The 25,530-nt window shown below is 44.9% G+C and overlaps 1 protein-coding gene across 1 annotated transcript; it reads left to right on the top strand.

Moving 5' to 3' along the window:
- Window positions 1-10,622: 10,622 nt before the first annotated feature.
- On the top strand, window positions 10,623-23,724 carry ZBTB2 (zinc finger and BTB domain containing 2). Its single transcript, XM_075924440.2, has 3 exons — window positions 10,623-11,014; window positions 19,701-19,883; window positions 22,245-23,724. Exons 2-3 carry the CDS (start codon window positions 19,711-19,713, stop codon window positions 23,605-23,607), a joined length of 1,536 nt encoding a protein of 511 aa, XP_075780555.1. The 5' UTR covers window positions 10,623-11,014; window positions 19,701-19,710; the 3' UTR covers window positions 23,608-23,724.
- Window positions 23,725-25,530: the final 1,806 nt, after the last annotated feature.

Below are 25,530 nucleotides of genomic sequence, written 5' to 3'. Positions count from 1 at the left end.
CGCTTTTCTCTGGTAAAGCCCCGAGCCGGAAAAAAGCGGCAACCATGTTTATACAAATGAAGTGGGGGATATTTAAATCCCCCGCTTCATTTGCAATTCCAACTTGTCTAATCTGCATCCCTTTTCCGGAAAAGGGGTGCAGCATAGACACAGCCTGGTTGATCTATCCTTGCTAATGTTAACAGGAAAACTCAGGCTCTGCTTTTAGATGTAAGTAGATGGCCTGCTCTTTATGCAGCCCAACTCTGTGCCACCTTGGTAGCACTGGCTGAGGAACGTTTTTCGAGAGTGTTGTACCACAGCAGTGGGGATACTGCAGCCCTACTATGTTATCTCCATGAAAATATTAATAAAAGTACATCAGGAAAAGTTTTGATACCATCTCCCATCAAGATTCTATTGTTGTATTTGTATACGTCGGGGTGGCCAACCTGTTAGAGACAAAGAGCCAAAATAACAGTGGATAGAGTGTGAAGAGCCACATTAGGGGGGAGAGGGAGGGCAGTTAAGTTGTTGAGCCAAAAAAAAAAAAAAAGCCACACTGGGGGAAAATAGGTGCCAGTACACCATCCTGGGAGCATACCATCACAAAAAAAGCACTGGGAAAAGGGGTGAGAAGTGCAAGCTCTGGGAGGGAATTTGGGTGCAGGAAGAAGTAGAGAAGAGAATGCTAGCTCAGGGAGGTGGCTCCAGGCTGGAGTGTGTTGGAGGCAGGTGGAGGGTTGGGGTGCTGAGGAAGCTGCAGGCTCGTGGTTGTGAGGGTGCAGGAGTTTGGGCTGGGGTGCATGAGGGGCTCACGGCAGGGAGGCTGCAAGTATGAGGGGCTCAGGACAGATTTGCAGTGTGTGGATGGTGCAGGAGTGTTGTCACAGAAGACTGGGGATGTGGGGGTGCAGGAGTTTGGGGATGTGAGCGGCTCAGGACAGGGGGGTTCCAGTGTATGATAGGCTCAGGTTTGGAGTCTGGTGGGGTGCAGGAGTGTTATGATGCTGTGGCCACATGGGGGCTTGGCCCCAATTGGCCAGGCTTCATTTTTAAATAAAATGTCAAACACAAAATGTTTCAGCATTATCTTTTATTTATGAGAGAGGCGGAAAACCTGTTTAGAGTCAGCGATCACTGACCCACAGAAAAGTCAGATGGGGCCCACACAAATGAGATGCAAAAAAATAACCCCTCTGAAATCCCCCAAGCCTCACTAATGTGGCCCTACTGTGCTGTTGGGGGCAGGGGACAGGGTACTTGTGGGGATCTGGGTGAGGGGCCAGGAAGTGGTACCTGGGGATCCTGCAGCTGTGCACCAAGGCCCAGGAAATGCACAGGCTGCTCCCGTCCCCCAAACAATGGTACCTGAAACACTGGTCTGTTATGTACCTGATGCCTTCCTGCACGGAGGGGGAGGGAGAGTCCCGGACTGCGCCAGCAAAAAATGCTCAGGTAGCGCACACATTATGCCTCCATCCCCACGGCAGAATGCGCTGACCCAACAGCTGGAGCCAGCACGCTGGGGACTTCATTCTTCCCTGCTGCCTTCCTGCACGGGTGGGAGGGGGAATCCTGGACTATGCCAGCTCCAACTGCTTGGGCAACATGCAGTCATGGGAAGCAGAGGAGCAAGACCCGTGCTTCCCAAGCAGGTGGAGCTGGTGCGATCCAGGACATGGAGTACCTACCCAATTCTTTATCTTGGCTTTGTATTGCAGGATGTCTTGATCATACCCCTTCTGACAGAGAGCTTGAGAAATGTGACTGTATGTGTCCCAGGCCCTACAGGTCATTCAAGTTGTGATTGCACCAGTTCTTCACCCCACACACTGATACGATCCAAAAGCTCTGGGGTGCTCCAAGCAGAACATTTTCAGGGATAGCCACTCTTTTCCCTGAGAAGACCCTATGAGGACCACTACATACTAGGCTGGCTAGCAGGAAATGGATTTTAAAGTTCCTCAGGGTTTATGGGAGGAGGGGGAGGGCACATTTCTGTTTACGTGCCTGCAGTGCAGCAGAGGTTAAAGTGCTTGTCAGAGTGGCTAATCAGACATTGCAGGAAAAACCTTGGCATTCAATCAACTTGAAAAAAAAATTGTAATAGACACTGCATGATTGCCAACAGTAAAGGGAGGGGGACAGAAAAAAGACCCTTGAAGAGGTGGAAGTTTTTTTGCCACCAAAACTGGGCATTTTTTGCAACTTTTGTTGCATTGCAACGTGAGTGGTCTCTGGGTTTTGTTGCCAAAAAGGGGGTTTTGGTGACAAAACTTGCCCGTGTAGACACACCCTAATAAAGGAGAATCTGTAAAACTTCTAAACAGTTTGTTTTGTATGCTAAGATCAACATGGGATATAGTTTCTTCCCACACTATTTCCTGGTGGATTAAGCACTGTATAGGTGAGTGTTACAGACTAGCAAAAAAAATGTATGTACCTGCTACAATTTAATCACATTCCTGTAGAGCTGTGCCTATTTCCTTCACTAGTATGAGGTAGGTACCATTTGCTAAGCTCTGCAGAGCTGTAACGTGAATTTGATATACGCTTTCAGCAAGCACTATGCTCTGGATTTGACTTCTAAAATGACCACAAAGAAGGACTTCAACTAGGACTCTTCCTTCTTCTAAGTTAGTGTCACCATTGCAAATCAATCTTTTCCACAAGTTCTGTAACTGGACTTTGTGCTGGCTCTGAATCTTCACACTTTCCATCACTCCTTCCTTTTTAATCCATGTTCTTGAATCTCTATATTTAGTGCCCCCTCAGTATAGCTGCATGCTTAAGAGAGAGGCATGGGTGCCTTAGCTGACAAATTCTACCACAAAGCAACAGTTGCCCACAAGTATGAACATGCAGAACTGTCTTGAAGAACTCCAAATATAGATAAGCACATGGAAGAACCAGAAAGGAAAAGTGGTTACTCATCACCATCTCTAGAACCCCAGCATTCCCTCTATACTGTGTGACAGAACAGCTTCACAGGTGATTAGTCAGGCCAACCCAATCAGTGAGCTGTGAGCCTCTGACTGGGCCAGGCTGATTAGTCACCTGTGAAGCTGTGCTACTGCACATCTTAGAGGGAACACTGCTGTAATTTCTTCATTTTGCTTCTAAATAAATAAAATCTTTTTATGGGGTGTTTTCATTACCTCAATGTGCCAAAAGCTTAACTTTTTTCAGTTAGTTTTCATTAAGGCTATGTCTACATTGGCATGATCTTGCGCAAATACTCTTTAACACAAGAGTTCTTGTGTTAAAGTATTTGTGCAAGAGAGCGTCTTCACTGGCACGTGCCTTTGCACAAGAGATGTGCTTTTGCGCAAGAGCATCCATGCCAGTGTAGATGCTCTCTTGCGCAAGAAAGCTCCAATGGCCATTTTAGCCATCAGGCTTTTTTGCACAAGAAATTCATGTTGACTTTCTACACTGGCCTCTTGTGCAGTTGCGCAAGAGGGCTTATTCCTGAGCAGGAGCATCATCGTTCTTGCGCAAAAAGCACTGATTTCACACATTAGAAAGTCAGTGTTCTTGTGCCAGAACTCCCCGCTAGGGTAGGCAGGCAGCATGTTTTTGCGCCAAAGCGACAAGATCGTGCCAATGTGGACAGCCTAACTGTAGTGAAAACACATGCTTAATCCTAGTCCAGATAATGGAACCATATCAGCTGTTTTACCAGCATTTTTAAACCTAAATGTATCCACATTTCCTGAAGCATCTCTATCCCATTTTTAATCTTGTATTCACCTTTTACTCATCCCATCTCTTGCTAGCATATGTACGCCTGGTGCAAAACATGTTCTGGCAACTTGACTGAAATTCTTTTCACATAAATCATCAAACTACTATCAGCTAGTAAAAGTTTCTGGGCAGGACTAAACTTAGACTTGAGTCAAACTGATAAGTTACTGTGGAAAGCACCCATTTGTAATCCTCTGTGCTCTCTCTAGAGCAGTGTTTCCAAACTTGGATGTGGGCTTTTCTGGAAGGGTGCCAGATTAGTCCAAGGGGCAGGGAAAGTTGCATTTTATTAGATACACCCTTCTGCAGTACTAAAAACGTACTCCCATGTTTTCAGATAAGCCCCTGGCCTCCCTGCCTTCCAGGCAGTTTTTCTATCCTATTCCCTTTGCACCAATACAATAGTCAACTACTCACAGTGAATTTTACATAGTTGAGGGGTTTCCTTTTGGGACAATTCAGATAGTGGTACCTGAGATTTGATTGGGAAAAGGTTTAAAGATTACAGGAGCATTCACAGATGAAGTACTCAACTGGAGTGCTTCTCTGTGGCAGCCTATAAAACTCTCAATATATCATCCTAGATGCATTGAATGGACATTTTCCACAAACTTTTCTATGGTACTCACATCATAGTATCCACTTTACACACCATTCATGAATTTATCTTCACAAACCCCCTGCAAGGGGAATAGTATTATCTCCATTTTACACACACAAGATGAGGGTAGAGATGAAAGCCAGACTTGTCAAAAGTGGGTGAAACTCAATTTGAGAAACTGGGGCCTGATTTTTCAGAGAACCTACCATTTTATAACATAGTATATGTACAGAGCAGAACTCCCCTTGACCACAATTGCAGTCAGTATTCCTCATTTCTTCAAAGCAAGTATTCCAAGTTTGGTCACCAGAAAATTAGGAGCAGGCAACATTTTGATTTTTTTCTGACTTGCCCAGCATTACATGAACTCTGGGGCTGAGGCAGGGATAGAATCTAGTTCTGTAGCGCAGCATTTGACTCCTTCAATCCTGCCTCTTCTTTGCCTCCTTTACACACCTTCCAGCTTCTGCAACAAATGAGGCAGGTAACAGACTCATTCTCACAAACACTGATTCATTCTGAGCACCATCCATCTCGTGCCCAGAATGAGGAAGGTGAACTGTGGAAAAATAATAAATTACATACATTAAAGGTTTATAAATAGATTGCAGACAGCCTACAGGACCCCTGGAGACTCTCATTCCTCCCCCCTCCGAGACAGCTTGCAGGCCTTGGGGGGCTGCTGGAAGAGCGGGGAGCCCCAGAGCCTCGTCTCCCCACCATAACCTGCAGGCTGTAGAGGGGCCGGTGGAGAGTGAGGCTGCCCCCACAGCCTGGCACTCCCCTAACAGCCTGCAGGTTACAGGGGGGCCACTAGAGGCCAGGAGCAGCCCCCAGAGCCTCACTTGCCCCCAAACAGCTTGCAGGGGGAACCATTAAAGGCCAGGGGCAGTCCACAGAGCCTGGCCAGAACTCCCCACCCAGACTGCAGGATGGAGGGGACTGCTGAAGGCAGCCTCCTGAAGCAGTGCTCCTTCCCTCCCCCCCACCCCAACTAGATGCAGGGCAGGCATCTGGAGACCTGAGCTGGCCTGCAAGGTGCCACACCCTCACCCCAGGAGATTTCAGGACAAGGGAGGCCACTGTCCCAAGCAAGGCTCCCCCGAGCAGCTGTAGGTCTGGGGGGCAACAGAAAGCTGGGGTCTGCTTCCCACAGTCAGGATGGAGAGCAGCTGGAGGCCAGGGCCAGCCTGCAGATCCCCAACCCCTACCCACAGCCCCAGATTCCCCCCTCCCAGGAGGAGATACACTCCCTGGAGTGTAGCCCCAGCTTCTTGTGAGAAACCACCAGCTGGGAAGCACTGCCACAGCCCCCTAGGAAGCACCACCACCTTCACTGCCATGCACAGGCCTAGTAAACCACCCTCCACCTCATACTCCAAGTCCTGTACTTCCCACCTGCATTGACTCCTGTATCCCCACCTCTTTCCCCCTAAACTCCCCCCACCTCCCAACCTTCTGCTCTAGGCCACCCACTCCTGCCTCTCCTTATCCCCAACCCCTCACTCCAGCCTTCATTTTTAAATACAATAATTTAAATAAAGCATGTACATTTCTTTTTTTTTAAATACTTCAGTTAAAGACCCAAGCAATGTTGGGTACATCTGCTAGTTATCAATATTATTCAGTTAAGCATATGTGATTTTGTGCTTTCTCCACTCTAAGCCCATAATTGCATAAACTTCTAACTATACAATTGTGGGGAAAAAAACCTTGGCAAAGGTGGTATGGATTTGTTCCCTCACTTATAAGATATGCAATCATTCATATTGATGATGGATTTGCTTTATAAAAAATGTCATACCCAAGTCAGCAGTACAGTCATTCACGGCTACTCCTCTGAGTCATATTCTGAGTTTGAGTACAGTTAGAGTAAATTGAGGCTCAAGAAGCTGAACTAGGAAGGAGATTGAGTCTGGAGATAGAGACCTGATTCCACTTCTCCAGTCTTCTACTTGGTGCCAAATGTAGAAAATTGGATTTAAGCCACTTCTGAATGTGTAGACTCAGATTCAGGTATGCAACAGCTAAATGGGCTGTTCACCTAGCTGAGGCCAGTGGATTTCAGTAACACTCAAGGGACGGATAAAAGTCTTTCCATTACCTGGAAATACGCAAGTATTACTTTTCATTTAGGATAAGTACTAAATCCATTTGCTTCTAACTGGTCAGGGTTTTTGTTGAGATACAACTGTCCTGAGTGGAAAAGAAACACTGTGAACAGAAGGCAGGAAAGTGATTATTCAGGGCACTGACTACTTTAAATGATGCCAAACATCTCTTGAAGGTACCACTGGAAACAATAATTTGTATGTCAGCCTGAACCTAAGTCAATAGGACCCTCTAAACACCTCACAGCAGCCTCAAAACTGGCACTGAGAGCCATGCTATAGTCTCTTCATTTAGTATTATATTTACCAAAAATTAAGAAAAAAAAATCACTTGAGGGGTTTGGGTCTTCAGTCCAGGCTTCTCCTATTGCTAAACTGAATTCTAATTGCATTCATTCTTAATGAGACTGGCATCCACCTTCATCACCCCACCAGCACCTGTAACCATCAATACTGTGCACTGAGCTAAAATATAGTACACAATACTAGTGAGAAATTTTATCTTTAATTTGGGTGTAGGATACTTGATGGGTCAGAATAAGGCCTACTGTTATGATAGGATTGCAGCTTGCAGTTCAGTGCCACCTATATAATCATTTCTGTTCTCCCCATACTCAAAAAAGAGAGGCTTGCAGGATCAGACTTACAGGCCGTCCTCACTGTAAGTCCAAGATACATTCCAAAAAACTTGGACTTAGAGTGAAAACTTAAAGTGGGTAATTTTTTCCCACATCTGATTTCCATTTAAATCAGTGGGGGGAGTGTTTCGCACAACTCATAGCAGGGAATGGAAAGACCTAGAACACATCAGTTCCTACAAACGTCAATGACTTTAGTATGAAATGGATGTATACCGGGGCGACTTATAATAGGGATGCCCTGTAGTATTTTAGTCTGTTTGACTGTGTCATACATGGAAAGTAAATCTAATTTATTAAACTAGCATTCAGTGACAAATGGGAAGAAGTCTGCTTTTAGAAATATCATATGGCTCCGATTCAAAAACCATCAAAGTCAATGGGAATCCTTCCACTGACTTTGATTAGACCAAGGATCCTTTTAACATCAAGATAGTAGATTACTAGTGATTGAGAAAAGATTATGATCTGGTAGGTATGTGTTTAACCGGTGCGGACTGGAGTAGCTATCTGCCGCTACAGCCCCTGTGCACGGTAGGCCCACCTGCTTACTAGGAGGCTTCGCTGCAGGCTCTACAGTGTAAAGCTTAAATAAGCTTTATACTGGAGAGCCTGCAGCGTGTGCAACTGCTAGGTTTTTAGTGGTTACATTTTAAAACCACTTTTTACATCCCTAGTTTAAGGTGGATTATAAACAATTACATTTTCCTCCAACTTTAGAGCCTTATTCACCTTCTCTTATGCTAATACATGCAACCCTGCATGGATAAAAAATTTGCATCCACAAAAACAAGCTGTGGATATCCACATTTATATCCATGGATGTGGATACTCTCAGATCTAAAGCGAATAACTACAGATGTGCGGAGCTTTACTAATGTGAATGAATAACCCCAGGGAAGCCGCTGGAGTTAAAATATAAAACTGTTTAAATATGACACTCAAAGCCCTACCCTTCATTGATCAAATAGGAAATGTATGTTTTCTTCTTCAGAGTAGCCCATTCAGAGAATTATCCATTTCTTTAAACTTATGGTTTTACTGTTCTCAATGAGAGTAGCATCTCTCAGCGTCTTGTGTAAACTCCCTCACTTAAAACATTTGGCTTATCAGTTATGTTAGTTTATATGTCAAATCAAGCCAAGTATGGAGCACTGTCAAAAAAGAGCACATACCATTCTGGTAAGTACACTAGAAATGTTCCCATTTATTAATTATGTACTGTAGAAGCTTCTTCAAATCACATATTCACTCACAGAATTGAACTCAAAGCTGTTGCCATCAACCATGAATATACAGCTACGGACATGATACTCATACCTTGCTTTATAAAACAGCTAGCACGTATGCTTTATTCTCTCTTGGAATCTCACTGTTTATTCACAATACCAAACATTAATATAGGTTATAGATTACTAAATTTCAGTTTGGTAAGCATAAAACCAACTGAAATATTTTTAACAGTACATTCTATTTAAGATTTTTTTGAAGTCAGTTAAAGGTATTTAAAATTTTATGGGTTATTCTTTCTATGGAATGGATCCAAACTGAGCATACCCGTGCTTACATGCAGAGCCCCACTGACTTCAATGAGACTTCACACAAACTTAGAGACATCTTGACAGATTCATGACTGGCTCTACAAGTGTGTTAATTTCTATTATTTGTGCAATACATGGCTAAGCTCTTTTGAACACCTGTCCCCTACGAACTGGGCTGACACAAATTCACCCACCATGTCATTTAACAGCCATGAGAAAATTCTCTTTACTTCATAACATGGGTTAGAGTTGACATGGTACTACTGTACAGCCTTCTGTCAAAGGGAAAAACTGTGGCTGTCATTTAAAAATCAGAAGAACAAGCCACCTAGCAGGTAAAGCTTTTTAACTAGTGCTAGTCAAAAAAAAATTCACCAAATTGTTTTGATGAAAAGTTAGGTTTTTCAGCTAATTGAATTTTGTAAAGTGTTTGCTTTCTGCCTTAAAGCTTTCCATTTTCCAGCTAAAAATCTGAAATTTTCAGTAGACAAAACCTATTTCATGACCGGTCTCTATCAATGACCTGCATATGTACACAAGTGTTAAGTTCAGGTCTGGACCTGATGACTATAGACATAAAAAAAAAAATACATGTAGATCTCTGAGAAGGGAGGTACCTTCCATTTCTCAATTGACCCCGTCCTTTTCAATTGCAAAAGTACTGATAGTTGTACATAAGTAAACAAAATTCAAAGACCAAGGATCACATTAAACATCAATGTATTTTGTTCAAATTTATTTATGCTACTTTATAATACACAAGTGTTCTGCACAATATATTAAAACTTAGTAAGATGAAGTCTTGCTCCAGTACTGCCTCTCCCTCCTCACCCGTCCTAAAAAATGGGCAAAGTCACAACTGTGTAAAAGCTGCAAACTTTTTATAAATTTGTTTCCAAACTTAAAGCTAGAAGTATTTCAAAACTACACAAGCAGAAAGTATGAACTAAGACATTCCAACTGCATTCATACTTGAGCAATGTTTTAATTTAATGTTAGACTGCAGAGTTCATGTATTTGACAGTCCTATAAAAAATAGTCAGTCTCATCTAAATTAACCTTCTTAAGGTATGTCCCTACATAAGCAGCTACATGCACAAGCCTGGTCTGTGTTAGCTAACTTTGGTTTGCAGGGCTCAGACTGAAGGGCTATAGCAGTGTAGAATTAAGCAAGAGTCCCAACTTTTGGTTCCTTTCCCAGGGTCAGAAAGGTTGGACTCTAGCCCAAGCCTGAATGTCTACTATGCAATTTTACAAGTCAAAATCAGCTGACACAGGCCAGCCACAATCATTCAACTGCTGTTGTAGGGCATACCCCTAAATCTAGCCTTTAAATAAATATTCTGTACTTTCTGCTTTGACCAATCTTTATTCGCCCCCCCCCCCCCATATTAATCAGGGCAACCTAAGCAGGGCCACAACCACTGCCAATAAATAAAACCATCTAGATTCACAAAGAGTGCCTGCTGCTGATGACCAGAAGCAAACTAAGACTTTACTGTGGATTCAGAAATGATGCTGACAGTCCTTGGCTACACTTACCGTTAAACCATGTCAAGCACTGGATAAGTTTTGCCCAATGCTGACAATGGGTAATTTTAATAAGTTAGACAAAATATGAGTAGACATTAAACAGTATTTTAAACTCAGTTTAGGGTCTCCCCCCAGTTTCCAGTATCATTTTGAAGACCCCACCCTGGCAGAGGAGCACTCCCATGGAAGTGCAAGGTGCCCTGCAAAAAGTAAACTAGGACTGTCCAAAGTAAGCAGGTTTAGGGAGTTTTGGAGTACACAGTCGGTGCACACTCCACACAGGCGGCCATGCACTCCTCCACCCCAAGTTCAACCGGCCCACTTTGGTCGGTTGCCTTTGAACAGGTCCTGACTTGAACCAGGCCTTGGGTCCCCCTCCCCAGGAGCAGGCTGCGCCCTCAGCAGGAGGATGTGGTTAGAACTGGGGGGAGAGGCACTCGGGCTTCACCTCCTCCCCCCGACTTTTTAAAGAGGCTGCTCCCCGCCAGTAACGCGCGGCGGGGCTGGCTCCCGGGCCCCATTCGGCCGGGGAGGGGGGAGCGGTGGCTGGCGGCGCGGGGCACGAGCTGAACGGGGAGCCTCGGCCCGGTGCGGCCTGGGCTGGGCGCCGCGAGAGGGGGAGGGGAGGGGCGGGGTGGCTCCTGCTGCTGCCGCCACCAGCGCTCGCCGCCTCCCCTCCCCCCCGGCGGGGGCTCCTCGCTGCAGCCTCTGTGCTCCGCTCTCGGTCATGTGACCCTAACGTAACCGGACAGGAAAAGCCGCCGCCGCCGCCGCGCTGACTCCGTTGTTGCTGCTGCTGCTGGGCGCGGAGACGGCGGCGGCCCGAGCGGGACCAGGCGCCACTGCGGCCCGAGCCCCCAGGTGAGCACCCAGCGCCCGGCGCCGCAGGGGAGCCGTTCCCACGTGCCCGATCCCCGCCGCCCCGGCCCAGCCGGGAGAACGCGGGTCCCAGCGGAAGCGGCCGGGCCCGAGGCCGCTATTGTGTGTGAGGGGAGCGCGCCCGGCCCGGCCGCGGCCGCCAGAGCGGGAGCCGGGCTGGACAGGGGCAGGGGGCGACAGCGCCAGGTGCCTCCGGAGCTCCCTGGCCTCCCGACAGGGCCGGGCGGCTCCATCCGGGCAGCGCGGGGGGGAGGGAGGAGAAGGGGCCGCGCGAGGCGACGAGGAGAACCGGTCTCCTGTCTCGCGCGCCGCCCGAGCCCCTTTGGCCCGCGCGCGGGGCTCGGTTCGGTCGGTTGGGGCCCACCCGCCCTCGCGCTTCTCTTCCCCGCCCCTCGCGCCCGAAGCGGAGCGGCCCCCTGCGGCGGCATCCGGCGTGGGGGGAGGGGCGAGAGCTGAGGCAGCCGCGCGCGGAGCGGGAGGGGGCGGCTCCGTCTGCTTCTCCTCAGCAGGCTGGGCGGCCCTGGCGGCTGCGGTGGATCCCGTCTCGCGCGCCCTGGCGGCTCCGCTCGCGCTGCGTCTTGTTTGCGCCGGCTCCGTCCCGTCCGTGCGCGCCTGGATGGCGCGTCGCGTGCGCTAGGGGGCGGGGCCCAGCCAGTAAGAAGCGGCGCGCGGCCACCCAACCTTCCGCCTCGGCGGCCAATGAGAAGGCGTCCTCAGTCCCCGTTGCTACAGGCCGAGCGTGGCTCGAGGGGGAGGGGGAGCAGCAGCAGCAGTCGCGAAACTCCACCCCGCCGCCGCGCGCCAGAGCCGCTGCCTGCGGGCGTGGGGGAGGGGAGCGCGCCGAGCAGCTGGGTCCGGCCATACTGAGGGTTCCTGCTACGGGCGCAGGCCGCTCCCAGCTCGCGCGCCATTTGCTCCTTGGGGGAGGGGCTGAAGGCTGAGCGGGCCGGGGTGGGGGGGGAGTCGGGTGCGGGGAGCTGCCCTGCCCAGACTGGCGCTGCCGGCCCCGCCCCTGGACGGGCGCCAGGCGGAGCCCCGCTGCCCCCGCTCCGGCAGCGGCTGGCGGCGCAGCGCAAACCTGGCGCCAGAGGCCGCGTCTGCCTGGGCGCTGCGGCGTAGGAGCTGCGCGCCGCCGGCCTGGGCCTCGTTCGCCTGCAGCCCGGCCCGGCACAATAGCAAACGAGCCGCTGGCGCCTTCTGACAGTCTCTCAGCCCCGCCAGTGGCCAGACATTTCCCACCTCCTCCCCGGCCCCAGAGCCGCCAGCAGTTCTCCCTGTTACGTTTCTTTAAGGTTGTGTGTCATGACTTACTTTTTATAATGGAATTCACCGCATTTTTTCACTTTTATACTTTTGTTCTCTGTAAGGGTCTGTCTACACTACGGGACACAGTTGAATTAAGATCTGCAACATCAGCTACATTAATTGTGTAGCTGATGTTAAAGTACCTGAACTTGACTTTTGGTGTTTTCCACGCTGCAGGAAGTTCTAGGGAGAACACTCTCGCTTGGACTTCCCTTCCTCCTGGATTGAAGTAGGACTACCCGCATCCACTGAAGTGCCCCTGTCAATTTGACTTATCATGTCTTCAGTGGACCCATTAATTTAAACCCTGGAAGATTGACAGTGGCAACGTCCATCTTCTCTATAGTGTAGACATACCCTAACAGACCTCTAAATGTTTGCAAAGAGCAGTGTGAGTTACAGTTTGAGGTGCTGCACAGTTTTCATGACTTAAAAAAACCCGACTCCTGGCAGTGATCACCAGCAGATCATAGTAGCTAGCAACTTAGTAATAAGATCTCCTTAATACTAAGCACAGAGATGTGGTAAATTTGTTTTAAACACAACATTGTATAATAGGATGATTTATCAATCTTCATTATATATGATCACTAGGTTGAAATATTAAAGTCATGACATTTCTCAAGCTGAAAACAATTTATTCTAAACAAAAAGAGAAGTGGTTCCATCCCTATTTTGTCTTTCACTTGGTTGAGCATGAAAATGAATTGGTTGTTAGTGCCTTTGGGTGTGTCTTCACAGCACCCTAAATTTGAAATAAGATACAAATTGTATATCTTATTTCTAGTCTATTTTGAAATAACACCCTATTTCAAGGGCTTCACGGGGTAGTCGAGTTACTCTGTTACAGAAAAAAAAATGGTCTGGTAGCACTTTATAGACTAACCATCTATAGACTCATAGATGGTGCTATGAGCTCATCTGCATGTTTGGTTAGTCTATAAAGTGCTACCATACCATTTGTTGTTTTTTACCCTATTTCAAGAACAAGGGTTACAGTGATGCTGAAATAGTGTCTCTTTTATTTTGAAAAATATTTGAAATAACACGCAGCTTGTTAAGACTCAGAGTACCTATTTCAGGTAGGTACCAGTGTAGATGTACCCTTTGATTCTAAAGCACTATAATTTTTGAATACCCACAATTGTGATCAGTGCCCATACTTACTGTTGTCCTATATATCAATGAAGCCATCTCTGGAATGGACTATTAACTTCTGTTCAGTAGTCACATTGACTCTACAGTTTAGAAAAGGATATGATACTGTATCCAGAACAAACATAGGTAGAAGAAGGTAAATAAAGAGTGCTTAACAGATGCTACCATCTGAATCATTACCACCACCTTGTCACCTAGATGTCTTCTGTCCAAATACAAACTGAACCCATCCTGATAGTTTGTAAATCCTGAGATGTTCACAAAAAATACTGCATAAAAATGAAGGCTTGATCTTGCAAAGTATTCCATGTTGTGACTAGGGACATTAAATATTGGTTAATTGAATAGTTGAGTAACCTCATGAATTCTTAGTGGTTACTCAACTATTCTATAGTCCCCGGGGCAGGGGCTGGTAGCCAATGCACTCTGACCCCACTCCCAAGGAGCCCCCTGCCACTCCACGCTGCTGCCTTAGTATCAGAGGCATGGAGTGCCAGGTGGGAAGCTGGTCCGCGAGGGAAGCCAGTTTAAAACCCAGCTTCCCTCGCAGACAGGCTGCCTGTTGCCCTGTGCTGCTCCCTCTGATATAGAGGCAGCAGCGCGGGGTGGTAGCAGCCTCTGTCCCCAGGCAGAGGGTGAGCTCTAGATCAGAGGGTGCGAGCCAGAACTGACCTAGGTTGTCTACCTGCTTGGCTCCTAATACACTTTAAATGCAGAGCTGCAGCAGGGATATGCCCCGAACTTGGTGTGAGCCAGGACTGAGCCGGGCTGCTGGCCAGCCTGCTAAAAAATTTACTGGTGTCAGGAGTAAATGTAGTCGATAGCTTTTGATTATTGGTTAATCGACTACAGCATTACATCTCTAGTTGTCACAGAGTCTACATGAGTGGAGCATATTACAGGACTAGAATCTGAACTGTGAATGCTTTATTTTAAATCAAATATTTTCTTCTGAGAATTATATTTGCAGAGCCTCAAATATAAATGCCAGCCTGTGTGCTTTATGGCCTTTATGATAGTTGGGATCGGGAAGCATTAGTAGTGGGTGGTGCCTCCCTTTGGGGAGGCTAGGTTCTTTCTCCACCTCTCCCCGCCCCCCAGCTGGAGCCCCAAGGCCCCCTCTCAACCACAGAAGACCCAGGTTGGCCAAAGCTCTGAGCATTCCCCACCTCAGCTATCCATCGCCAGGGAGCCCCAGGCTGGCCAAACCCCTGCTGTGCCTGCCCTCTCTGAACTTAACCTGTCCAAGGGAAAAGCTTTTGTTTCTTAGAATACACTTTTGATATCACAGCAGCTCAGGAGGTAGTATGTGTCTCCTCAGCTGCACAGGGCATAATAAAATCTTCACCGACAAACTTTGCAGTGGTGGGGTGGAGGGTACCAGCAGCTGTGGTGGAGCTTCCCTGAGGCTATTATACCCACCGTCCATGTTGGAAAGCTAATTCTTTTCCTATAAGCAACAGTGTTTGTAATGAAATACTCCTTTGTACACTGCATTCTTCCCCACTCCTGACTCACATTATATATAGATTTATAAGACTGGGAGAGACCTCAAGAATTTTCTAGTCCAGTCCCCTACAGTCATGGAAGGACTAAGTAATATACTATCCCTGACAGGTATTTGTTTACCCTGCTCTTAAAAACTTCTAATGATGAATAGTCCACAACCTCCCTCAGCTGTTTGTTCCAGTGCTTAACTACCATGACAGTTAAAAAGTTTTTCCTAATCCAACCTTAACCTCCCTTCTTGTAGTTTAAAACCATTGTTTTTTTGTCCTATTAGGTTAAAAAAAACAATGTTTCTCATTCTTCCTTGTAACAACCTTTTCTTGAAAACTTTTACTTAAAAACTGTTATCCTCCTCTTAGTCCTCTTTTCTCCAGACTAAACAAGCCCAATTCTTCCAGTCCTTCCTCATATGTTATGTTTTCTAGACCTTTAATCATTTTTGTTATTCTTCTCTGGATTCTCTACAATTCATCCATGTCTTTCCCAAAATGTGTTGTCCAGAATTGGACACTGTATTTCAGTTGAGGTATGAGTAAATTGGAAGAATTAGTTCTTGTGTCTTTCTCACAATACTGCTGCCAATACTTCCCAAAATGATGATGTTTCTTTTTTGTAACAATTGTTACAAAACTGTTGACTCATATTTAGCTTGTGATCCACTACAGACCCCATCACTTTCCACAATATTCCTCTTTAGGCAGCCATTTCTAAGAGCCCTGTGTGGATACAAAATTGGGATCCACATCTGTATCTACAAAAATGATCCATGAATATCTGCATCCGCATCTGCAGGTGTGGCTATTAAGCAGATATCTGCAAATTTGCAGAGTTCCCCAGGGCTATTGTTACACTTCAAAGACAAAAGTGCCGAGGGGAGCACGGGGCCAGCTCTCTGGCTCCATGCTCCCTGTGGCATTTTAAAGCAGCAGCACCGCATGGAGCCTAGGGTCAGCGGGGGAGTACCCAGCTGGTCCTGGGCTGCATGCGGCATTTCAAAGTCTGGCCCCAGGCTCCACGTGGCACCCCCATCTCTTTTCTGCCCCCCTTTGCTGTCTCTTTCTGATAGACCATTTCTTTGTTTTCTCCAGATCATTTTGAATTTTAATCCTGTCCTCTCAAAGCACTTACTACATTTCCCAGCTTGATGGTATCCACAGACTTTATGGCTATGTCTACACTGACGCGTTCTTGCACCAGAGCTATGCAAATGAGGCTAAGCGCGGAATATCGCCAAGCCTCATTTGCATATCTAATGAGCCGCCATTTTGCGGAAGAGGCTCTTGCGCAAGAAGGAGCTGTCTACACTGCCCCTTCTTGCGCAATGCCGTTACGCTGATTATTTTCAGGAATAACGGCATTGCGCAACAGGGTTTTTCTTGTGCAAGAAGGGGCAGTGTAGACAGCTCCTTCTTGCGCAAGAGCCTCTTCCGCAAAATGGCGGCTCATTAGATATGCAAATGAGGCTCGGCGATATTCCACGCTTAGCCTCATTTGTATAGCTCTGGCGCAAGATCGCGCCAGTATAGACATAGCCTATAAGTGTAATCTCTATGCCATTATCTAAATCATTGATGAAGATATCGAACGGAACTAGTCGTAGAACAGATCCCTCTGGTTGATGTGCCCCTCCAGCTTGACAGTGAATCTCTGATGATTACTCTCCTGGAAGAGTTTTCCAATCATTTATACTCCCACCTAATAGTACGTCCATTTAGACCAGTGGTCACCAACCAGTAGATCGGGATCTACTGGCAAATCTTGGAGCCTCTGACAGGTGATCCTGACTGGTTTGGCCAAGAGGCTATCAAGCGCCAGCACTTCAGCTCTCCCCCAACCCCAATTGCTGCACACCTCCTGCCCTTTGCCTTGGAGCTGCCTCCCCCACCCCTGGGAGCCTCCTGCTTTCTGTGCAGGACAGGGGAGGGAAAAGAGGGGTGCTGATGCCAAGGTGCCCGCCTCCCACCCTGTATCCTATCTCCACAGAGCAGGGGGGTGGGGGCACAACAGGACTTGGGATGGAGTTTGATGGCTGTTTTTGGGAGTGGTGCAGGGCCAGAACAGGGGTGAGCCTGCCTTAGCCCCACCGCATCTCCAACCAGGAGCCACTTGACGTAAGCAGTGCTCAGTCGGAGTCCACATTCTGAAGCCCTACCCCAGTAATGAATCCTCTTGTGCACCCCAAGTCTGTGCCCTAGCCCCAAGCACCCCTGTATCCAAACACCCTCTCAGAGCCTGCACCTAGAACCCCCTCGGCACCTCAATGGCCTGCCCCAGGCTTAGCTCAGAGCCACTCTCTCACTCCAAATCTCTTAATCCAAGACCAGAGCCTGCACCCCAGCCCTCTGCCCCTGCCTGGAGGGAGGATGGAGGAGGTAGGGGCAAGGGTATTTGGGTTTGAGGTAGATCTTGGATTGCACTTAAATTCAAAAAGTGATCTAATGCTTAAAAAGGTCTAGACCACTGATCTAGACCTATATTTACTTAGTTTGTTTATGAGATTTCATATGAAGTTCTGTGTCAATTCAGTGTATTCAAGCCAACTGGTGCCTAATTCCCATCATAAAGTATAATAATACTTTGGTCCTTCAGCAGGTTTGAAAAACATCTAATACCCAGTACTCTGACTAAACTTGTTAACTCATGTAAAATACATCCAGGGCCATCCCTAGGGGGGTGCAGGACCCAGGAATCCCTCCCCCATCCACCCCAGACCCTGCCTCTTCCCACCCCTGCTCTGCCCTCCATATCACCCCTTCCCCTAAGCTCCCACCCCATCCCTCAGGCCCTCTCCCCCAAGTGATACTGTCTGAGGAGCTAGTAGGGGGGGGTGCATGATCCCATTAGCTGAGATTGAGTCCCCCACACTTACCAGCAGTGGTGGGAAGCAGATTGACTTGGCCGTAGCCTGATCCACTCCCCGGGCTCCCAGCCGTATTGGTACACTTCCTGCCAATGGTGAGTGCAGGAGTGGTTCCACCACTTTTTCAAGCTCTCTCCCTTGAACTATACATCTGGGAAAACAGAGCAGGCTGGAGCCTGGTTGCTCCATATCCCACCACTGGGGTGGTTCTGACCTCTGTGGATGGCATCAGGCCCCCCACTAATCCCCTGAGAGCCATAGGTCTCTCCAAAGTGCAGGGCCAGGACAGTTGTCCTGAACCATCCAATGGACAATACTGCTCTCTCAGAAAGTGATTTGAAGGGAAAATACAATTTGCATTGTTGTAATATTGTTTAAAATGTTCTGTTGTACTTTGGAAAACATAAATTCCTGTATGTCGTGTGGTCTTGTTACATGTTGCCCTTTCACACTTCATTGTTTCTTTCTTTTCTATTATAGATCATGTATGTTTTTTATAATTGTTTGTGAATTTTTGTTTTTCCTTCTTTATCTTCCACTGCTGTATTTATATCCATTCTTCCTTTTTTACTGTCTTTTCTTCTCTGTTTTCCATCTCCCACTTCTTTCCAAAGTCTTTCTCCTGTACATTATTCCTACTCATTTTCTTCTATTATATGGCCATACCCATATACTTACTTACACTCACAAACCCATTTAGGCTTTCTTGCTCCCCCTTATCCCAAAAGTTAAATTCATTGGGTCCTAGAGGATGCTGCACTCTCCATTCTGCCTCCAATTCTTGAGAAAACAGTAGTAACTCCTCAGCTGCTTCTCTACTGCACTGTTTCTTCCATTCTCCTCTCAACCACTTTGCTCCTTTTCCACTTCGCCTTTAATACAGACAGCTTCAAGGTCTGGGTTGCTTCTGCTCACAGGTTTGCCTACAGAGAAAATAATCATTCTTGACTCCTTTTGCCTGCTCCAAATTATCACTCACTCTGGGTACGTAGATATTCTAAGCCTGTTTGGATTTTCAGTTCTTCAGCTACACGTTTGTCAGGGTACGTCTAGACTACAGGCTTTTATCGACAGAGGCTTTGTCGAAAAAGAGCATCTAGACTACAGCCAGTTCTGTCGACAAAGCAAGACGCTTTTTCAACAGAGAGTCTAGATGCTCTCTTTTGAAAAAGCACAGTGTGGATGCAATAGTGCCTTTTTTCGACATAACCGTGTCGAAAAAAGGCGTTATTCATCATAGAATGAGGTTTACCGCCGTCAACAAAACTGCTGTATTCTGTTGACTTACTGTTGACAGAACTCGGCCATAGTGTAGAACTCAGCTGTAGTGTCCACTTTTGTCGACAAAACCCTATAGTCTAGACACACCCTCAGTGATCTTCTTTATCTACACTAATGTATTGATGGAGGTGACAGAAGTCCAAAAGAGATATGATTTACCAAATGTCCAGACTGGAATTATATAAATCATTAAATTAGTAGCCAAACCTTCAATACAATCTCTCCTTAAAAATAAACTTATTTGCCTCTTGTTCAGTTCTTTCTTTTGTCTCCCTTTCCCTTCTCTGGTGTTTCGTATATTTACCTCTTACTTCAATATATTTTACACTAATACCCTTATTTTTGCCATTGACTTGTTATGTGACCTGAACAAATCAGTCAGAGCTCTATAAAATGGGGATATTTATCTACTTATAAGGCACTGTTTATAAAGAACCTTCATATTCTTTCATGAAAGGTGTGGTAGAAGCACAAGTAGCATCAATATTGAAAAAAGGATTCATGTACATTTGCTGTTAAATAAATACTTTTACTTAAAGATCATTTGCTTTTCAGATTATAAAAAATGGATCTGGCCAACCATGGACTTATACTGCTACAGCAGCTGAATGCTCAGAGAGAGTTTGGTTTCCTGTGTGACTGCACTGTTGCTATTGGTGATGTCTACTTCAAGGCACATAAATCTGTCCTTGCTTCTTTCTCCAACTACTTTAAGATGTTGTTTGTTCATCAGACCAGGTAACTATAGAAAGGTTGATTATCTAGCTGCATTGTGAAGCATTAAAAATATTCATGTGAGTGTTTTTATATTTATAGAGAACGCTTGGGATCTAGTTGCTGTTGTTGGAGAGGTTTTTTTTTTGGGGGGGGGGTGTTTTTTTCAAAAAAGAACTTCATCAAGAAGTGTTGGAATTGTGTTTCATTGGAGTCGAGATAATCTCCAAAACTAATACACTTCAACAAAAATTCATCTTTAAAAAGCAAGCACGTGAAAATATCTATAAGTGAATAGTTAAGGTACCCAGCCTGGTCTCCACTTCTATATAGTTCTTGGTCACTGTCATACATCCAAATAACTTTATCCCCTCAAATCTTCAAAAGACAACCACGAGCTAGTAACTAATTTACAAGGAGAGTGTGAGAAATGGCATTGTAAGGTTTGTTAGACATTTGTTTTTCATCTTTGCTTCATGTAATCAGAAAAATATTAAAAAGTTAAGATTTCATGGGAGTGACAGTGGGCAATAAAGGATTACATGGCAATGGGGTACAGCTTGCATTCCTTAGCAGCTTATTTGCAGCCACTGTAAATTTTGGAGTGTGTGGGGTTTTTTAAGGGTAGAATTTTTGAAAAGCAAATGTACTGTTTTTGAGTGTTAGCTCGACTGCAGTGACACAAATTCAGCCTTAACTCTTAAAAGTTTTTTGAACTAGCACTAAAATGTTGAATCTGGTATACAAGTAAAGAGCTCGCACAGATAGCTCTAATCCATCAATCAAAGTCTGGGGAGGGGAAAAATATGAGTGGCAAACTAAGGAGAGAGGAAGCTTCTATTCAGACAGCAACTCCTAACACTGTTGACCTTAGGTACTGTATAGGTGAGGTCATGCCATATTGCTGATGCCATTTTATACAGAAATCTAGTAGCAGTGTCCAAGTACTTACACTTGAAAAAGAAAACAGGACTATACCTGGATTATATGGTTAATGTCTCACAGCTATAACGATGAGCATTTAAATTTTAGCATGAATAAGAGTCTATGCCTATCGCTTTCCCTCTAGTCCTCTGCATTCTTTTCACACTCTCTCCAGACTTAATCTCTTGCTTCCCTTCTCCAAAGCCCTTCATCCAGGGTCCTTTGTCCTCAGGTCCTACCCTTTCTAATTCATTGTCCCTTTATCATGCCCCCTACTGTCTCCTCCCCAATCTCTACCAAGAATCAGCAGTAGGTAATCTTATAAACAATTGTAATACTGCTCAGTATACATGTGAAAACTGCTTCTTAAAACTATAGCCTAAATGTATCTGTGTGTAACAGAAAAAAGGCTGGAAAAGGAAAGAGAAAATATTGTCTATAACATGATCCATTTAGCCTCCAAACTCATGAGCTAAATTTTGTCCTAACAAATTATTAATTTCATTAATTTTGATGTTCAGTGAAACCTATGTAATGATCTCTGATATGATGAAACAGTAGTGAATAAAAGCTCCTATTGTTTCAGAGCTTTCACTGTGCAAATTACACTTCTTGTTTTAGCCATCTTCTACTTAAAGTGAATCGCCTGTAAGTGAGGTGGCTTTGGTAGGATTCAATCTAGCCTTTAGCAAGATTTAAATATCAAACATTGGGGGAAAAACACCTACAGCACAGTGGACCTGTACCGAGCACACCCCACCCACAGTACAGCAGGCCCAGCTAGGCTGGAGCAGCTTCAGCCCAGCTGGGCCCACTGCACTGCGAGTGGGAGGTGCTCAGACCAGGCCTGCTGTGCCACAATTAGGGGGGCTGCTCTATCTGGGTCTGCTATGCTGCTGGCGGGGAGCTGCTCCAACCCAGCTGAACTAGAGCGCCCCTGTCTGTGAACTAGGGTTGCCAGGTGTCCGGGTTTGAACCGAACAGTCCAGTATTTGAGCTTTCTGTTCAGGAAACAAATTGAGAAAATAGAAATGAGAAAATATAAATGTTCGGTATTTTCTAAATAAGATGTAGTGTAGATTGTGATGTAATGTCATGTGTGTCCAGTATTTTTGTTGAAACCATCTGGCAACCCTACCTGTGACAAAGTGTGGTGGGTGTGGCCGGGATGGAGCAGCCTGGCTGGACCACCAGTTAACCACTTACACAGTAAGCATTACTCAGTAAGGATGATGCTTACTGGGTAATTGGTTAACCCTTTAAATCCCTAGTTTCTCACAGTCATATCATCCTATTTCCTAAAATTCAGTTAAAACAAGAAGGTTATTTTTTAAAGCAAATAAATGTATACAAAATTTTATGTTTGTATTTCAAGCATATATAATACCAATTATTTTTATTCAAACTTGAATGACCTAGATTAGATTCTTATTGTTTACTAAACAATTATTTTTCTTTCAGCGAATGTGTCCGTTTGAAAGCAACTGACATACAACCAGATATCTTCAGTTATCTCTTGCATTTGATGTACACCGGGAAGATGGCTCCTCAGCTCATTGATCCAGTTCGATTAGAACAGGGAATAAAGTTTCTGCATGCATATCCACTGATTCAAGAGGCCAGCCTTGCCAGTCAGGGTACCTTTTCTCATCCAGATCAAGTTTTTCCATTAGCCTCTTCTTTATATGGCATTCAAATTGCAGATCACCAGACAAGACATCCCACTAAGGTTACCTCAGCAACTGAGAAACTTGGGCGAGAACCAAGGCCACAGCCTTCCAGGGTGAACCAAGAACCAGCATCTGAGGGCTCACAACTCTCACAGTTGGCTTCAAATCTGCCACAAGTGACCCGGACAAATATGACCACTTCTGACGCTTTGCAGTCTTCACTCTCTCCAGAACTGGTTTCTACTGCTGGTAATAGTTCTCCTCCAGAGGAGGAAGTCAACATGGAAGCATCTTCTTCAGATGAACAGCCTGCCTCACTCACAATAGCACATGTAAAGCCAAGTATTATGAAAAGGAATGGAAGTTTCCCAAAATACTATGCCTGTCATCTCTGTGGTCGTCGATTCAATCTGCGTAGCAGTTTGCGTGAACACCTCCAGATCCATACAGGAGTACCCTTCACATCAAGCCAACAGGGAGAAAGTAGCATTTCCCTGTCTCTTTGTAATAATGCAGCTGAAAAAGACACCATGGAAGTGCCTGAAGCAGGAATGATTAGTGACAGTGAACTGCAACAGATCTCAGATTCCCCAATAATTGATGGACAGCAGCAGGCAGAAACACCACCACCTTCAGACATTGCAGACATAGATAACTTGGAACAGGCAGATCAAGAAAGAGAAGTTAAAAGACGGAAATATGAATGTTCCATTTGTGGACGCAAATTTATTCAGAAAAGCCACTGGAGGGAGCACATGTACATACATACTGGCAAACCTTTCAAGTGCAGCACTTGTGACAAAAGCTTCTGCAGGGCCAACCAGGCAGCCAGACATGTGTGCTTAAATCAGAGCATGGACACATATACTATGGTGGACAAACAGACTCTGGAACTCTGTACTTTTGAGGAAGGCAGTCAAATGGACAACATGTTAGTACAGACCAACAAGCCCTACAAATGTAACTTGTGTGACAAAACATTTTCAACGCCCAATGAAGTGGTCAAACATTCGTGCCAAAATCAAAACTCTGTCTTTGCTCTAGAAGAAGATCGATCCATTCTGCTAGGTAGTGGTGACACAGAAGCTACAGAGACTGATAACTCAGTGTTAACCTCCATCAAAAAGGAGCAGGAAGCAGTGTTGTTGGACTGAAGGTGAAATCTATCATAATTTTTTAAAGTTCATTCATTTGTATCAAGCCAAGACTCCCCTTACAACCAGAACTACACTGGCATGGTATAAAAGTTAAATCTTGCCCCCCCCCCCCCCCCATGAACAAACAAATAAATAAATAAATAAAAGGCCTTTGCCTCAAGCCACAACATAATTGATTTTAATACAAAGGAACATGTGTAAAGGTAATTCAGCTAACTTTGTCAATAGTAAACTCAAAATTTAATAGATTTTAAACAATTTTTAGATTATTTAAATGCATACATAGATGCAATGAAGTATGTAATGAGAAATATAATACCGTTTTGGTAAACAAAGGATATATATATTTAATTATAATTATTTTCCCTGGTAACAAGTCTTCCATTTGAGAAGAACTAGCAGATGATGCAGCGTGCTTTCTAGAGCTACATGTACAAACTGTAAGATTAACTAAAAGAGGCTTACAACTTTTTGCAATGATCCCAGGAAACTTTGTTTTTAGTCTTCAGTTTTTCTTCAAGTATTCCCTGGGGCATGTATTTCAGGTATCATCATTGACATTTTGTCCATTCAAGAAAATTTAGTTACTTAATCAACTTTGAAAAAGTAGCAGTAATAATAATGTGATGGCAATCTTTTTATATGTATATATAGAAAGCGTGTGTGTTTGTGTGTTTGATATCTACAGGTAAATAAATGCACACACCCTATCTAAACAATTGGTCATCTGCTTTCAATTTCAACTAAAAGGATCTGTGAGTTTTAGTTATTGGACAGACTAGCCAACACAACACTTATATTAAAATTAAATTTAAACTGCTCCAGGATGTGTGCATTTTTATTATCGTGTTTGAATGGAAACTAATATAATTAGTGCTGTCACCCAAGACAAGGAGGAAACTAGAGAATAGAGAATTTGCATACTAGAGAGCACTGTGCAGTTATCAGTGCTGCATTCTCATGTGCTGTAGCAGTAGATCTGAGTCATTCCTGATATGAGGGGAGAAGGGAGACTTGATCACCTTGATCACACAGGTAGCCTCAGCCTTCAGTGGTTCTAATTGCTTGACTTAAGGTGAAAAAGATTTGGCCCTTTGTTTAATATAGTCATCTTCTGTAGCGGACAGAGGGAAAAGTGGCTATGGATCATGGTTGTTTTAAAAGCTGCAGTGCTGGCCAGTGACTTCTATTGTTTAAGGGATTCCCATTATTTTAGACTCCAAGGCAAAGTATGCAAATGCTGGGAGGGCTAATACCATAGCATTAGCTATTGCTCAGGATAGCACTGCATCTTTGTATTTTAAAATCAAGTTGCTGATTTTTATATTTAATTTTTTATAGATGCCTGGATTTTTTGCCAGTAGCCTAAAAACTAAGCTGACAGCAGTAAAGAAGCCCACTGATCAGTCATTGGGTCAATAGGAAGGCTTACGTAGGCAGAGTAAGTGCCCCACCATAAGTGGAGGCAGTGGAGGGGAGGGGGAAAGGGCAAGTCACAAACCACAGCTGTGCTCTGTGTATATGTTTAAACTGAGTATCATCCTATTTTGTGTATAGTTAAGTTCTCAGATTTGTAAGTTTTTATACATCATTTCATTAAATAAAAATTGAATTAAATTGAATGTTATTTGAGTCTGATCAAGTTATTGGCTTGTGATCTGTTTAAAGGACTCTTTTTGATGCAATATAAAAGCTATGGGAAACATGAAGTATGAGATGTAAATAAAACTCTTTCATATAAGTGAACAAATGGCTTATTTAAGAAAGTTACACCTGCCTAAAATAGCAGATTTAGATGAGCCATAGTACCATCTGAACCTTAAGTTAAGTCTTGCTGTGATAGACTGACTTCTGAATCTAAGAATTCATTGCACAGTATTATCTTTGAATATGAGTGCCCCTATGAATTGCTATACTATC

The sequence above is a fragment of the Pelodiscus sinensis genome, chromosome 3 (assembly GCF_052426305.1).
Source record: "Pelodiscus sinensis isolate ZL-2025 chromosome 3, ASM5242630v1, whole genome shotgun sequence".
NCBI classification, from domain to species: domain Eukaryota; kingdom Metazoa; phylum Chordata; order Testudines; family Trionychidae; genus Pelodiscus; species Pelodiscus sinensis.
Note: the sequence above shows the minus strand (reverse complement) of the source record. Positions and strands in the feature narration are given on the sequence as shown.